At 45.7% G+C, this 17130-nt stretch overlaps 1 protein-coding gene across 1 annotated transcript in view; it reads right to left on the bottom strand.

The window, feature by feature from the left end:
* Positions 1 to 1799: 1799 nt before the first annotated feature.
* Positions 1800 to 17130, bottom strand: part of ache (acetylcholinesterase (Yt blood group)) — a 34125-nt gene continuing 18794 nt past the window's right edge. Inside the window, exons 2-9 of the mRNA XM_074662131.1 lie at positions 13575 to 14076; positions 11312 to 11535; positions 10976 to 11236; positions 10665 to 10887; positions 8964 to 9206; positions 7027 to 7219; positions 4180 to 4358; positions 1800 to 4070 (exon numbers count right to left, since the gene is read on the bottom strand). Of these exons, the coding sequence (XP_074518232.1) occupies positions 3949 to 4070; positions 4180 to 4358; positions 7027 to 7219; positions 8964 to 9206; positions 10665 to 10887; positions 10976 to 11236; positions 11312 to 11535; positions 13575 to 14007 (1878 nt within the window). The 5' untranslated portion in view covers positions 14008 to 14076 and the 3' untranslated portion in view covers positions 1800 to 3948. The remainder of the gene's footprint in view (positions 4071 to 4179; positions 4359 to 7026; positions 7220 to 8963; positions 9207 to 10664; positions 10888 to 10975; positions 11237 to 11311; positions 11536 to 13574; positions 14077 to 17130) is intronic.

Below are 17130 nucleotides of genomic sequence, written 5' to 3'. Positions count from 1 at the left end.
GTCATATTATATTTCATATTATTTGCACAATGTTTGCTTGTCTCCCCAGTGCCACAGCAATCAGCGCAAACAGGAGCAAAAATCATCATGATATCATATCATTCGATATCAATACCAACGCTGGTATCGATATTATCGATATTTGGCTCAATCCGCCCACCCCTAGAAGCGTATTCTCTGTCAAAGCACATCACTTGCACTGGTTCCTCTCGCTGTCATTAGCATTAGCATTAGCGTCAGGTTTTCCTGGCAGAGTTTATTGAGGTCTTCCCAGTTGAGCTTTCATGAGACCTTCACGTCACAAAACTTCATCCTGAGGAGACAATAAAGGCTCAGGGTGGACAAACAGAAGCAGCAGGTGTCTTTATTTCTGTTGCTAGAGCTTAACCAAGTCAGCATTCATGATACACAGAGACGCAGTGAAGCTACAGAAGCTGGAACACGAACAGGACGAGTGAGTGAAGAGACAACGATGAGGAAGAGGACAAACTCATCGGACCAACAGAAGAGGAAGAAGAAGGTCTATGGCACTCAGAATAATATATTGCTTTGAAAACACAGCCTCTATCCGTCATCATTGTTTTATCACCACAGCATTTAAATATCAAATATATTCTTTACGCACGTTATTGCTAACAGGACACTAACATCACTCACTTCGATAATATTTGTTCCAAAGTACAAACTTTACAGAGAGTAACAGTCCAAGTTTGGCAGGAAACACTTCAGGACATGCAGGGGGGCCGATAGGAGGGCCGGGGGCAGGGGGGCTTACGCAAGGGGGCGGGGCCTCCCATTGGATGAGAGGAGCTGTCACTCACACAGACAGTCACACAGGTGTTTGAGACGTCAGGTACAATCCTTTATTCATGTTTCATCTGTTTAAAGCTCCATGACTGGAGCTGCACATGCACACAGACACACTTCAGCCAATCACAGCACTGGATTCAGCTCTGCCCCGAGGTTGCACACAGATACACACACACACGCCTGGAGCAATGATGTGAAGGTGATAAAAACATATAGCAACAGAAACAGAGGACAGGTGAGGTGAGTGTCCTGGATTGGACATTAGTTCAGTTCCGTCATGTCTTTCTCCCCCGTGTTGATTTTCTGATAGTCTCTGATCTCTGATCTGATCCTGTGTGGGGTTCAAACACTTTGAATTTCACGTTTCAGCCTGTCCCTGACACCTGAAAACCTGGTCGCCTGAGCGTCTTTATCTAAACTGTGAGAGCAGCGTGGGGTCGCTGATCAGCTGATCAGATTTAACTTCCTGATTGTAATCAGCTGATTGACGAAATGATTCCTTTTGCTTCCATTAGACTGGGAGAGAAACTCAACATCCATCATCTCTGCCACTGCAGCCAATCACAGCTGTCTCCAGGTAAGGGGCGGGGCTCCATATGGACAGGTGATCAGCCAATCATCAGGCTGACAAACAGAGAATCTGGCTGTTTTCCAAAACCCACAAAATCTGCAGTATGCCAAAAATTCTCGATGATCCGAGGAAATTTACAGTCTACCTGGTGTGCTGTTTCCCACAATGCACGGTGCTAACGTTGTTTGTCTATAGGTGTGGCAGGTTTTGATGAATTACTGCCATCTACTGGAATGAGTCGGCATTACAACTACAACACAACAACAATAATGATAGAGGGCTTGTGAGATAGAAGTGAAGTGAATGCGAAAGAAACACAAGTAAATTTTGTCACTCCTAGTCCTAAAAGAGGCGTTTACTTCTACAAATTCACTAAAGCCCATATAAACCAATAATTCACTGTTTTTTAAACCATACATGGATTGTATAGAAGTGTTTTTTCCATCAGCTGTAAAAATAAAAGGTCAATCCCTTCTAGATTTATGCTTAATAAACGATATAACTTTAGGAGTAAGACTAAAAATCCAATAATTCTTCTGTGATATGATTAACAAAATGGCTTAAATGTCAAGATCTGCCCAAAGTTTGTTTTGTACATTAAAGGCATAAAGGCAAATAAATAAATAAATAAAAACCCATCAGCTGTAGCTCTGCCATACAAACCTGAAAACTATATAACAGGCCCAACAGAACAGTCATACTACTGGTGGTTTGGAAAACAGCCTCTGTTAGGGCTACAGGTGACTCTCAGGGTGTGTCTGTGGAGGACACCTGCAATGCACCTGCAGCCAGCCGGGAATCAAACCAGAAACCTGCACTACTTTCACATTAAACATGATAAAGCATGTTGTTTGTGTTTTTCTTTCATTCTAACATCTCATGTTTATCATTTCTCTAGCTTTAGCATGAGACTGTGACTGAGGTCAAAAAATGGGCCTCAGAGATTCAAAGATGTGCAGGTGTTTCTGAGTCCGACCTTTTGATTCTCTGAGTTATGTAACCGTGGATTTCTCAGCCCGTCTTTTCTTCTCTCCATCAGCCCCCTCCTCTCCCCTCCCTCCATTTTCCACCCCTCCATCCTTCACGTCCTGTCGGCTGAGCCAGCGCTCTGTCACTTTGTCCCGCACTGAGTGAATTACTCCCCCTCCATTAGACTAACGAGAGCGCAGGAGGACGAAGAGGAGGAGGATGAAGGATGGAGAGGAGGAGGGAGGAAGGACGAGAGGAAGAAAAGTTAGATAAGGTGGAAGGAGACGAGGATGCGAGGATGAAGGAGAGGGGAGGGTGGGTGGAGGCTGATTAGAGATGAAGATGACAGGCTGAAAAGAGAGGGAGATTAAAGGAGAGAGGACGGAGAGGTGGAAAGACAAGAGGGAGGAGAGGAGGGGGAGGAGGACACAGAGGAGAGGGAGGAGGAGTCAAGGATGAAAAGGGGAAAGGAGGAGGGGGAAGGAAAAAAAGGACAGTTGTGCATGACACTGAGTGGATCCCTCTCTCACACACACACACATACACACAGGGATGTCAGGGACGCTTTAGAGGACGGGTCAGTTTATAAAGATACACACTCTGTCCACAGGGGGTGCCAAATCAACCTAAATTGAACTCACTCCCAGGAATTCACCTGAACCATCAGACCACCTGGACCCTCTCCTCCTGCATCCTCCCTGCACCACCTGACTCCAACAGCCAATCAGAGACTTCACAGAGAAAGATGATGAAGGTGATGAGGGAGAGAGAAAGATCGGCCTGATCCTGACTCCTCACACAGGTCTGCCTCTGGTCCCCCTTTCCTCTCCTCTCTGAGCAGGATTACTGATCATGACTCAGAGCTTCTGACGGGAAGATCTCAGCAGATCATCTGATCAGACGGGAGAGCGTCCGTCCTCAGCCTTAGGAGAGAGCAGACACTCTGAATCTGAAGCAGCTTTTCACAGAGAAACATGGAGCTTATTAATGAGACACACACCATACACACACACTCAGGGCAGAGTGAAGCAGCACACGCACACACACACACACACACACACACACACACACACACACACACACACACACACACACACACACACACACACACACACACACACACACACACACACACACACACACACACACACACACACACACAGCTGAGTGGAATAGTGGTGGAATAATGAAGCTGACAGGACGGTGAGGCAGAAACAGAAACCCTGATATGTCGAAAAGAAGGAATCGTCTGAAAACAGGAGATGAGTTTATGAGATCCACAGGAGACCAGCAGGACACACACTCCGTCACACACACACACACACACACTGTCACGCACACACATGCTCGAGGTAATGACAGATCTTTGACAGGTCTGGTGTCAGTTCCCTCCACAGCCCACAGACACAGAGGTCAGAATAAATAAATAAATAAATAAATATGTCAGCAGGCCCGAAACACAAACTACAGGAAGTCAGACTTCACAGGAAGGGGGCGGGGCTGTGGAGGGAAGTCACCCCCTCTATCTCTGTCGCTCTCTCGGCCCCCTCCCTCGGCGCTCTCTTTCTCTCTGCAGGGTGGGTGTGCGTGCGGGCGGCTCAGAGGTCGGTGCAGCGCTCCTGCTTGCTGTAGTGATCGAACTGACTCTTCCAGTGCATCATGTAGGAGGACCAGCGGTGGAACTCCACCTTCCACTGACGCTCCGCCTCGTCGATGTTATCTGATGGGAGACACAAGAACAACGGGGGTGGGGATGGTCAGACACTGAGGAGGTTGTCCTTATTCCACTCTGCTTCATGACACACGGTCCATTGTGGCGCTGTTGTTACCTGTGATGTTGAGGAGACGGGGCAGGAAGCGGTTCCAGAAAGCACACATCTGGTTCCTCAGTCCCCTGTGGATCTTCAGAGGCTCAGTGTTCAGACCCACGTGTTTCTGCTCGCTCAGAGTGAACACAGGCCAGCGCTTCTTACTCTCCACCATGCCGTCATGGTTCACGTTGGGGTTCCTACAGGTGAGGAGGAGAGAGGTCAGAGCAGGGAGCCAGGATTTCAGTTTATTTAGTTTATTTATTTTATTTAATCTTTTATTAAACCAGGTAAAACCCATTGAGATCTCTTTTGCAAGGGTAACCTGGCCAAGAGGTCTGCAGCCCACGTCGTAATGAATAAATAGGTACAATGCGGTTATTTCACAGAACAGTTCAAACAATTAGCAAATTAGCTGAAGGTAGACGTCTTATATATGTTCACATTTTCCCATTGTGGCAATGTGGTATGTATCTTCCCTGTCAATAAACACATAAAATAAAATGAAAATAAAATACTTTAAAAATAAATTAAAAAATAAATTGCAGATTAAGTGCTGGAAGTGAGTCAAACAACCGGTTCATAAACACAGTCACTGGTCCATAGTTCCTCGTTGTCATTTAGGATGAAACAGGAGGCTCTAAGAGAAATGAGTTCAGACAGGTTAAGCTCAGTCTGTAGAGCAGTCCAAGCATGAGGAGCAGCAGAGCTGAACATTTTTTTTCCCCGTTTCAGTCCTGACATGAAGAACAATCAGTTGAATGTTGTCCTGGGAGCACACGGCATAAAAGCTTTCAGATCTTTGGAGGAGTGTACAGAGGTATAGAGGGACTCAGCTGAGAAGAGCTTTGTAAATTAGAGACAGACAGTGAGTGTACCTGTGAGCTTTTAGAGAAGTAAAGCCAGAAATGGCAGTGAGCTCACAGTGATGAGTGAGGCGACTGCAACCAGTAACAAACCCCAAAGCACAATCGTCAAAACATTCAGAGACTGTAAACATTTGGCTGAGGCCGACATGAACAGGACACCACAGTAATCAAGCAGTGGTAAAAATGTTGCAGATACAAGACACTTTAGAGCTCTAAACAGTATGACAGTATGATCTATGAGGGGGCCCACAGAAAGTTTAGACTATGGGCCCATGCAATCCAAAAAGAGCAATAAGGGGGTCAGGGTTCACAGTCCAGCAGAGGACTTTCCCTGATGTATCAATGATAGCACAGATAGCATAGAGAGTTCACACCTGTTACAAGAGTCTGTCTGGATAATTTTTGGGGTTATCACACATTAGTGAAGTGGCTCCTGTGTAAGATTTCACAGTGTAGGTCCAGTCACTTTGATGGACATTACTGTTGTGGCTGAAGTTGTCAACAGACAGAGGCAGAGAGCGTAAAAACATTGTAACGTCCATCTGGACGCTGCAACAACATCGATGCTGATTTGTGAACACCAAGGGGCAGCATCCAGTTAGTAAAAATGAAGCCTATGCGGAAGTGCTAAAAGTCGCTGTTCGTCGAGAATCCACTTGAGGCTGGCTGCAGAAAGACCAGAAGTCAGGTGCACACCCAGCCATTAAAACAGACTTTTACAGCATTAAAAAACATATCTACAGCCTGGTTCAAAAAAAACAGCTTAGATCTAAAATGCTGATTTCACTATCAGCACACACTGTACACTGAGTGAATTATTTTCTATCTCTGCGGTTCAGAAGTTATTAGGATTGTTTGATTTTCAAATTAGAAGTACGGCTCAGGTCATGTGACCGCCGTGACTGCCGGGCGCCCTGTAGCTGCTAGAAGAAAAACTAACAGCTGGCGTCATAGCAAATGTGGCTGCGTCTGTGGGTTGGCTTCATTTCATGGTTTCGGGAACAGACAGGTGACGTTGATGCTTCGTCCATGTTTTATACAATTTATGGTGAACACTTGAGTGACATCAACATTTTTTAAATGCGATATTTAGGTTTTGTGCAATTCTGGGTGTCATGGAAACGCGACTACTATGGATGCTTCATCTATCAGAAACCTTCATCTTGCATGGACTACCCAAAAACTAAATGTAAACCTTGGTTTCCACTGCACAAATGCACCGAGTTCCTCAAGAAGTTCCTGAAAACTAAAAAAGTCCCTTTTTGTTCAGCTGTTTGCGAAGCCTTTTTATGAATTATGTTGTGCTGTTTTATCTGCTTTATAAAGTTTCCTCTGAAAAGAGTCAGATCCACGTCTGCAGCTAGGAACCATCGGCTCTCGCTGACACTCTTCACATCATTCAGCCTCCGTTATCTCCAGACAAGAAACATGGAAACACCAGAAAACATACTCTGATCTTTGCAGAACCTCATCAGATTATAATTCAGGCACTTCAGCTGTTTAAGGAGGATAAAAATGATTCCTCGTTTTAACAGTAACATGTGTTCCAGATGTTAGACTGTGCATCCTCAAGTTGGAGTCTTTATTCCTCCATCTAAAGATAAAAACATGTTTCTAACAGGTGTGTGCTCCTCTCCTCATGCCTCTGGTCTGCATGTTTCAGTCTGATGAGCAGCGTTATCAAACTCCTCTAAAGTGTCTGAGCTGCTGCAGAATGAAATCAGGTCAGAGCTGGTTTCACAGTCTGCGCTCAGCTCCGAGTCTGCAGCAGAGAGTCTCTGCTCTCAGATAATGAGATTAAAAGCTTTAATTATTCCCTCTGAGCTGCAGAAACAGAGCTCATAAATCACAGACGGGCTGCAGTCCACAGAGAGGATGAGATGTCAGCAAACATCTGCAAACGTCAACAAACGTCAACAAATGTTTTCAGACATCTGCAGACATGGGCGGCGTCTGCTATCGTCCAGTAGACGCTACAGATTTTGGTTCTGACTCTCACCCAGTGCGAGCAAAGTTGGCCCAGTATCTCATCATGCGGCGGCTCAGCTTCTCCTCCTCCAGTGTGTAGTTCAGCCTCTTTTCTAGCGGCAGGCCGAACACAAACTCGATCTCGTAGCCGTGAATCACTCCCATCCACTCAGGCCAGGCCAGGTTAGATGCCCGATGGTCGAACAGGTAGAGGTAGACTCCCCCTGCAGGAAGAGGAGGAGAGGAGGTTTATTACTGCCTGCAGAGAGAAGATCATAGAGAAATCAGTCTGTTTGTTTCTAAAGAGCCTCAGGGAAGTTTAGACTTAAAGATTCAGCATCCAAACGAAGAGCATCATCAGCTCTTAGATTTTATTTAACAAGTCTTTGGGCCAATCCCAATTCTACCCCTTGGCCTGTGTGTAAAGCAAGATCTACCTATTAAAGGCTTGAGGAAAAAAGAGAAGCCACAGTGTATTTCCATTTTTAGCACGCCTGGTTGTATGAATTATATTTAAGTGCTGTCAGGTGATTAACAAAACAAATCTACTTAATTACAGGATTTGTAGTGAATCACATTTTAATCTCATATCTGCTTAAGGTCCTAAAATAAAGAATCTGAATTCTAGGATATTACAAAATTGTAGTTTATGACTAATCAAATGAATATTAGAATAAGAGAAGATTTGTAAGACCACATTATTTTTCAACTGGCCAATATTAAAATGTCTGCGTTCGCTGCCATTAGGGATGGGTACCGAATTAGGTACTATTATAGGTACCGACCGAATTCTGTCAAAAGTACCGGGTGCCTATTCAGGTAAAAGCAAAAGGTACCATGTTTAGGTACCTAGGTGCATCCTTGTGATTGTGAGGGAGTGGAAGAGTAGATGATATTTCCATACTGGACATGAACACGGCATCACAGGGTTATATATTGAAGAATAAATATGTTAAATTAAAAAGAATTTACATTTTATTTTTAAACAAATTGATTTGTTTTTTCCACATACACACACAAAAGTACCGAAAATTGGTACCGTTGAGTATCGATACCGACTGCCAGGTACTGGGAATCGATACCGTATCGTTTCAAATGTGAAAGGTACCCATCCCTAGCTGCCACTGACGTCAATTCGGTCACTAATATGCTGTGTCTATAAAGGTAAATTGTGTTTTTCAGCAGGAGGAGGTAGGGTCTGGTGGAGCTTGTCAATCAGAATCCTGCTCGTCAACCACTGTGGGTGAGAGCGGTGTGCTCTTTGGACGAGAGATCAGCATGGATATGAGGAGAAGATGTGAGATGACAGAGGCACAGAGAAACGCTGCAAGTCAACTGAGGATGTGTCAGGGTAGTTCAGAGAGAAAGAGCGGAGCGATCGAGAGAAAAGACGACAGAGATCATGGAGAGGATCAAAGGATGGAGCGCCCAAGATGAGCACGATTTAAAAAGTACATTTGTCTGTTTTTTTTTATCAAAAACAGGAAAAGAAACATAAAAGAAGAGAGTTCACTCTTCTTAGGTAGTTTTGGTGTTTACACAGTCAGAGAAAACAATGCTATTTGGGTCTTGAAAGATCGTTTAGGATGCTCAGAAAATGGCTGGCAGTGAATGAGTTAATAAACAGTTCCAGCGGTGATGATGTAGTGGGCATCCCGTTTCAGAGACGCCACTCAATCCCCGTCCTCTTGGCCCTGAAAACAGAGGGCTGAGGGCTGAGGGGGAAGATAAAGGGGAACGGACAAGAAGGACAACTAAGATTGGCCCTTTGTGTTTCTGACTTTGATGAGATATCTTCCAGCTCTCAGCGTTCAGGATGTTTCTGCTCAGTGAAACACGGAGCAGGAAGCGCGACCCTCCGCCTTCCTTAGGTCAACATCACATCGTCTCAGAGAAACTCGATCAGTCAGACGTGTTCCTCCCTGTCACCCACTCAGACCCCATTAAATCAAACTCTGCTGGGCTCACCCTGAGAGTTTCCTCCGCTGTTCATGGCTCCGCTCACTCCCCCCGCGTTGGCCTTCAGGGCGTTGTGCTGGGCGTAGGAGCGAGCAAAGTGAGCCAGCGGGCAGATGACGTTATGGTCTCCAACAACGTCGTCCATGGCGTCCCGGTTCTTCTGCCCGTTGTTCTCATCCATCCAGTCAGTGTACTGCAGCACCACAGCCTCCAGACCGATGTCGTTGGCATGAGGGACGCTCAGCCTCACGCCTGCAGGAGGACAAGGAGGAGGAGGAGGAGGAGGAGGAGGAGGAGGAGGAGGAGGAGGAGGGGGAGGAGGAGGAGGAGGAGGAGGAGTTAACGTCTAATCCCTTTAAAGAAGATTTGACAATAAAAAGACACTCAAACACGCTAGTTTCTGCATAAGGTCTGTGAGGCTGCAGGTAAACATCCCTCCTAAGCTCCAGGCGGAGGAACATGGATGTGCTTTGTCAGAAGCTAACAGGCTGTCTGACACTAAGTAACAATCTGACAAATCCTCAAACTGACAGAGAACAGAGTGTTTGGATGATCTAAGTGATGCTGATCGAGCTGAGCTGTCTGGTCAAGTCCCTGTGAGGAGTTTCTAAGTGATCTTGAAAAAGTCTGTTCTAGATATCTGCCTGGTGGTAATCCACACTTTAAAATGACTTTAACGGCACCAATAAAGGTTATTCCAAAATGCTGCTTCTTAGATTGCTGATTATGTTGAGCAGGACTGGACTGATTTATGGCACATCTAGGTCTCTATGACAACACCACACCGGCTGATGAAGTTTAGTAGAGAGAAGAGAGATCTGTGTTTTGCCCTGTTGAAAATGATTTCTGTGATTAATTTTGTATTGATGGTAGACACAGGAGCCTAACTGTTAGACAGAAAAAGGACAGAAGAGCAGAAGAAAGAGAAACAGGAGAGAGATAGAGCACGAGCCAAAGACTATCACAGGGGCTAAACTGTTTGTGCTAATGCTGATTCCAACCCACAGTCAGCAGTTATTCTGCAGTGGTCTGTTCAAACTTGAGAATCTATCAATAAAATGAAGAGTGAGGTTACGTTAGCTCTGCTTGTTAGATGACTAGCAGGACATAACCAGGATTCACTAATGTTACACATTTCAGACATGTCTCAGAGCACCAGGCTGTCAGTAGCGGTACGTATGGACGGCTACTAATCTACTGTACCAATGGACATTTTGCTTGTTGTTACATCAGCCTACAAATATGTCATAGCACCAGGCTGCTGTTAGCGCTACAATTAGCTGGCTACTGACATATGGTAAGAACTTACAGCGTTTGCTTGATGTCAAGTTTCAAACCATAGTGCTACGTAACTGTACTGATAAATACCTTACCTCGTTGTGTTGTATCCAGTAAAAATTTGTCTTGAACAAAAAAAAAAATTGTTCCAAAACAAACACACACCTGGCTGAAAGTCACATCTTTACAGCAGTGTGAGTGAGACTCCGGGCCAGAAGGTGGCGACACAGTCCGATTTAAACAGATTCTCCTCATAGCAGCTTTAAGCTCTGTTAGCACCTGATCCATCTGCACGCTAATAGAAACATCTAACTGTCCCTTTAATGCTCTCTTTGAGTTCTGGGACAGTTTCTGGTTACCCTCTTGTTCCTATTTCCTCCTCTGACTTCAGTACACCCTCAAAGGACGTTTCTGTCACCGCCTGTCCCTCACCTTCCAGGAAGTCCTCTCTGGAGATCAGGCTCTCGTTGTCCTTGCTAAAGCCGGGCGCTCCGTACAGCAGGAAGTAGGATCCCTCGTCCTGGTTGACCCCGAGCATCACCTGAGTGTCTTTGAAGTTCCCTGAGTTCAGCATGGCCTCCGGGGTGTCAGGAAGAACCTCGCCATCAACCACGGGGACAAACGAGAACCTGAAGAGGGCCGACCACGGCAGGACCTGATCAGAAAAGAGAACAGGGAGCCAATCAGAGACTGGCTCAGGTGAGACCTGGACCTACCGGAACAAGTGTTGGACTTGGTGTTACCTGCCACTCCTGGTCAATGAGCTCCTGGGGGTTTTTGCTCCTCAGACAGTCCACCAGCTCTGTGTCGTTGCCTCCGTTACAGCCCACCAGTTTCCCCAGCAGCGTGGCCCGACGGCGGGCCTCAGCCGGGCTCACAGAGGCCCAGGGACAGTTGGGGACCCCGCTCTGCAGGATGGCCCGGGTGAAAGTGGGTCGGCTCTCTGGAGACAGGAGGTGGTACCCGACGGAGGCGCCACCTGCACTCTCACCGAAGATGGTCACCTGATGGAGGAGAGGTCAAAGATGATCTCACACACTCTAACACACACACACACACACTCCAACACAGAGACGGACCTGTTTGGGGTTTCCTCCAAAGAAGTGGATGTTGTCTTGGACCCACTGCAGTGCCATCCTCTGGTCCAGCAGACCCACGTTTCCAGGAGCCTCTGAGGAGCCGTGCAGGGCCAGGAAGCCGAACGCTCCGATGCGATAATTCATAGAAACCACGATGACGGTCTCGCTGTGAGCCAGGTACCGACCGTCGTAGACGTCCAGGGACGATGAGCCGCTGTAGAAACCTGTTAGAGATCACATGTTGACTTTAATCAGCAGACTGAGGAGGAGAGGGGTCTGCAGTCCAGATTCAGAGCTGACAGATGTCTGAGGAAATGGGAGTAACAATCTAAAGCTGGGTGAGAAACTCTAGTTTTCAAAATAAAAGCCCTTTATTCCTCTGTTTAAACCTGTGTTAACACTCTTAGTCAGACTTCCTGTTTGGTATCTGAGCAGACTCTCATCATGAACATCAGTCTGATTCAGACTTTAGACCCACCTCCCTGTCTTTAGACCGTCTATACAAACCTCACTGATCTCAGTCTGAGCTGCACAGATTTTGGTTTATGAAGGTAGAGGACTTTCTCCTGGTCTGTTTTTCATTTCCTCTTGTTTCTGTTAAATACTGACAAATATTCAAGTTACAAAGTTTCTAACTGTTGTCAGGACTGTCAGGTTTTTGTGTTCAGCAAAGTGTGTGGTGTCGTCTGCATAATCGAAACAGCACTAATGAGGCAAAACATGACATTAATGCAAGTATAACTAACCTTTTTTGATTGAACAGCACGGGGTCAAGATCAGGAGTTAAATCGCAAAGACCATAAACTGTGTACATGGGGCACACCCTGAAACCTCAGAGACCGACCAGCACCCAGTCAAGGTCTGCAGTTCACCCAGCGTCTGCTCTCCTCAGAGGGACGTTAGACCCTCAGGTTGAACCCTTTCAGGGCGAGCAGCAGCAGAAACATTGACTCAAACAGACTCTTAACACCACAGAGGGCTTTGTGCTCCATCCTGCAGCTTCAAGCCTCAGTTAAAGGCTCATTCTGCTGTTTTTAAAGCCGTTCCCTCACTGTGTGGACGTCTCTGTCAGCAGCAGGGCACAGTTACATGATCACAGAGTTTAAAAAGGAGTAAAGGATCAGGTAACTCAGCTGGGGGTGTGGGTCACTTTCTGAACTGACATATTAATGAAGAATGAATGTGACCAAACTGAAACCTGACCAATATGCTATGGGGAGCAACCTCCTGTGCTCTAAAACTGAAGGTTTTGGGTCCTGGTTTGGCTCAGCAGGTGGAGCAGGCACCCTGTGTACAGACCCTATAGTCCTCAGTGGTCCTGGATCTGGTACCTGATAGGATTTAGGGACCTGTTAGCTTATCTGTGAGGTCTAGTTGAAGATCTATTTGGTTGCTAGGTGCCATCTTGTTGGCAAAGGCTGCCTTTTGCAGTTTTGCAGCAGCTCTCTCTTCTTTGTCCGTTTCTTGTAATTTTTTTTGTCTCTTTTTCGTAATCTTTGTATTTGGAGTGGATCATTACTTTGTATGGCTTATTTGTTGGACACCAAACTTTTTGTGGCTTCAGTGATATTTTTACTACTTTTCTCCTGTGTTTGTCTGGAGATCCTACATGTAACCATGGCTTCATTGTTTACATGTGAACTCAGCTGTTTGCAGCCTGTAGCATGTCAATGCTAACTGGTGTAAGGCCTGATGTCTTCCCACAAGGTGAGGAGAAGGAGGTGAGGAAGACGTGCTGGTTCTCAGGTGTGAACTAAGAAGTGACGATATGGACCGTTAAATCTATCTCCAATAAGATGGACGAGCTAGCTGTGCTAACCCAGCAACAGAGGGAATACCAGAGGGCAGAGTAGCATCAAGCTATTCACAGACAAGGCTAACAGAGCTAACATCGGACACCAGTGTCACATTGGAAGAGCTTCACCTGCTGTGAGCAGACAGGATCCAGGAGACAGAGACTGAACAGACTGCTGAAGAAGCTCAGTCCTGGACCCTGTGGAGGTGGAGACTGGCTGAACTGGACAATGATGGACAAGCTGTCATCATCTATTTTCTTATGGACCTTTTTTTACTTTCTATTCACTTTCTTACTTTTGTTGACTTGATTGCTGCTGTGACTTCAATTTCGTTGTACTTGTTACAATGACAATAAAGTTCTATTCTATTCTATTCTAGTACTGGTCTGTGGTTCTCTCGGCTGACCTGTCGGGGGACTGTGTCTGACATAGAGAGCCTACACTCAGAGAGCGTGGTCAGCCCGTACCTCCTCCATAGATCCAGACCATGACAGTGAGGTTGTGAGGCCTGGCAGAGGATGGGACCCACACGTTCAGGTACAGGCAGTCCTCGCTCATCTGTCTGTTGGGGTTCCACATCTCACTGCCCTGGAAACCAGGAAACGATGTGTCCACAAACTGGTAGCAGGCGTTGGGGTACTCCATGGCCTCGTACACGCCCGTCCATGGACGTTTGGGCTCAGCGCGGCGGAAACGGCGTTTCCCCACCGGAGGCTCTGCGAAGGGGATTCCCAGGAAGGCTGTGACGTAGCTGTGGTCCAGAACCGGCTGACGGAAACCACGAACCCGACCGCTACGGGTTGTAACGGTGAGGTCGGACTCTCCCTGAGAGGAGCAGGAGGGAAGGAGGAGAGAAAGGAGGAGGAACGAGGACAGGAGGAGGAGCACTGAGGTCTGCATGATGGAGGCAGAGACAGTCTGTGGAGACGAGGCTCTCACTCCAATCAGTCAGTGAGGAGACGGTGGAGTCTGAAAGAAAGAAAGAAAGAGCAATGTAATCAGAGTGATGGAGGGCAGACTGAGAGGAAACAGAGGGGGGCTCAGAGGGAGGAGGACTTCTGGATGTGTCCTCAGGGAGCACACAGATGTTTGATCAGAACAGCAGCATCCTCTGCCCTAAAATAATGGATCCAATGCTGAAGTGTTACAAACTGCAGTTCCTGGAGTGTCCACTAGAGGCTGTGTGCAGAAACAGCAGAAACCACATACACACCTTTTCAAAAGCTGATCTTGTTTACATCCTTACAGCCTAGTTCAAAACATGATTCAGTCTGAATAGATCGTTTCTCTTTCAGCACACACACACACACACACACACACACACACACACACACACACACACACACACACACACACACACACACACACACACACACACACACACACACACACACACACACACACACACACTAACTCTATAACTCTATAACTCTCTCCCTCACTGGCTCTCTGGTTGCTTTGGGTTGTGTCTGCACACAAAGCACTCAGCTGGAAAAATATCGGTAGGCTCAGATTAATTTAATCTCTATCTCCGTTTACAGATCTCAGATCACATTACCATTACGGAGTTTAAATCTTCAGAGCTCATACTGTATGTGACCCAGCTGCAAACATTTCTTTTCCTACTGCTGCAGAAAGACTCTCCACCTTACTTTCTGGGAGAAACTCAGACTCCAGACTGAACGATCTGTTCACAAACTGCCTGAACAAACACACACGATGCTTTTATACAGTACCAGCAAATGTGTTTGTCCAGTTTCTTAAAATCAGAATATTGTCTTGTTATAAGAAACTCAACAGGTTCATGTTTCTTTCCCAACTAGCAATATTTTTTCACTCCGTCATTTTATATTCTATTATCTTGAAATAAGACATTTAAACATATGTGGCAAGTAGGCATGGGCAGCAGATAAACAACACTTTCTCCATCTGTGTGTGAGATAAACTTGTATGTTTTTGTGGAATACAAACTAAATGTTTGAAATAAAATGTTTTACCCATTATGGGTTATTCATGTGGGATTTTGGGTGATAGCTCATCGACCAGGGGTTTTTGTAAAAACTCATGTGCTGTGTTCAAATCCATCAACCCAACATACTCCAGTTGACTCAGCACCTGGGTTGTTTATGCTTGAACATTATCAAAGTTAGTTTGAGTCACATATGCTTGGTAATTTGGTTCATTTGACATTGTGTATAAAGCCCACTCAAAATTTAGAAACGCTAACCTTAACTTTTCATAGTTTTTAATAGGATATTCTTTATAACCAAACTTTAAAAAACTGCTCCTTTACGTTCTAAGACAATGGTTTTAAAAAAGTAATTTTTGTTGTGATGCCATTTAGTGACTATGGGCGAAGAGGGAACACAGTGGATTTAAGACTTTTCTGTACATTGGATGGACTGGCTGTCTGTGCTTCACATGGCACAGACCGGGGGTCTGTTGCTTGTATTAGGTCTTTGTCTCTGAGGTCTGGTTTTAAAACTCTTCATAGCACAGAGTCAGCTTTATTAAGAGTTTTCAATGACATTCTTCTGGCAAATTACTCTGGTCACGATGTCATTCTTGTTCTCTTGGACCTAACCGCAGCCTTTGACACTGTGGACCACAATACCCGAGTGGCTCGGCTAAGCCATATAGTGGGTATTGGTGGTACGGCATTGCTGTGGTTCAAATCATATCTGGCTGATAGGAGCATGAGTGTGAAACTTGGTAACTCAGAGTCCAGCCCTGCCCCTTTGCCGTATGGGGTTCCACAGGGGTTGATTTTAGGGCCCCTGCTTTTCACTTTGTTTTTACTGCCCCTGGGCTCTATTCTCAGGAAGCATGGCATCTCTTTTCACTGCTACGCTAATGATAGTCAGATATATGTGCCGTTCAAAAAGAATGACACTTTCTCTGTAACACCTCTTCTGGCATGTCTTGAAGACATCAAGGCCTGGATGTCTTTAACCTTTTTAAATCTTAATGAGAAAAAAACAGAAGTAATGGTGTTTGGTCCCAGTGGCCCTTGTGACCCCCCCTCCTATTGACTTGGGCCCTTTGGCAGACTGTTTAAAGCCAACAGTATCAAACTTGGGTTTTAAGATGGACGGTGGTTTTAAATTGGATCGTCAGATTAGCTCAGTGGTGAAGTCCAGCTTCTTTCACATCAGGCAGCTGGCAAAAGTGAAGCCTTTTCTTGCACAGCAGCACTTTAATACAGTAATCCACGCTTTTATTACATCTCGGCTGGATTACTGTAACGCACTTTACCTGGGAGTCAGTCAGGTTTCTCTCGCACGTCTCCAGTTAGTGAAGAACACAGCCGCTAACTGGAGCAAGAGGGAGCACATTACTCCCATCCTGGCCTCCCTCCACTGGTTGCCTGTGCATTTTGGAGTCCACTTTAAGATTCTTTTATTTGTTTTTAAATCTTTAAATGGTCTGGCCCCCATGTACCTCTCTGAGCTCCTCCATCCCCACGCTCCTTCTCGGTGCCTCAGGTCAGCTGATCTGCTGCTCCTGGAGGTACCGAGGTCAAAGCGTAAGCTCAGAGGGGACAGGGCTTTCTCAGTTGCTGCACCCAAGTTGAGGAACGAGCTCCCCCTCCACATAAGACGAGCCCCCTCACTGTCCGCTTTTACAACAAGTCTTGAAACCCATTTTTATTCTTTGGCTTTTAATCCAGCTTGAGACTCTGCTCATGTTTTCGTGTTTTTATGGTTTGTTTCAGTTTTTATTAATTGTTTCATTGTTTTACATTATTTTTAGAACAATGTCACAATTTACTTTACTATGTGCACCTTTGTTTTAATGATTCATTTGTTTTATTTACTTATTTATTCCTGCACTACTTTTATGTACAGTACTCTGTTTCAGCTGAGGTTGTTTTAAAGTGCTTTATAAATAAAGTTGAGTTGAGCTAAATTGAGTCTCTGCAGCCCCGTTTCCTCTAAGAGGTTTAGTTCAGTTCAGTTCGTCTTGGTACGACACGCACTTTGTGGCGTTTCCACCGATTGGTCCCAGGACAGATCCGTCCCA

This window comes from Halichoeres trimaculatus, unplaced genomic scaffold (assembly GCF_033239565.1).
Source record: "Halichoeres trimaculatus isolate MK-OKI-2021-1 unplaced genomic scaffold, fHalTri1.1 fHalTri1_scaffold_22, whole genome shotgun sequence".
Classification (NCBI taxonomy): Eukaryota; Metazoa; Chordata; class Actinopteri; order Labriformes; family Labridae; genus Halichoeres; species Halichoeres trimaculatus.
This window is presented reverse-complemented; position numbering and strand designations above follow the sequence as displayed.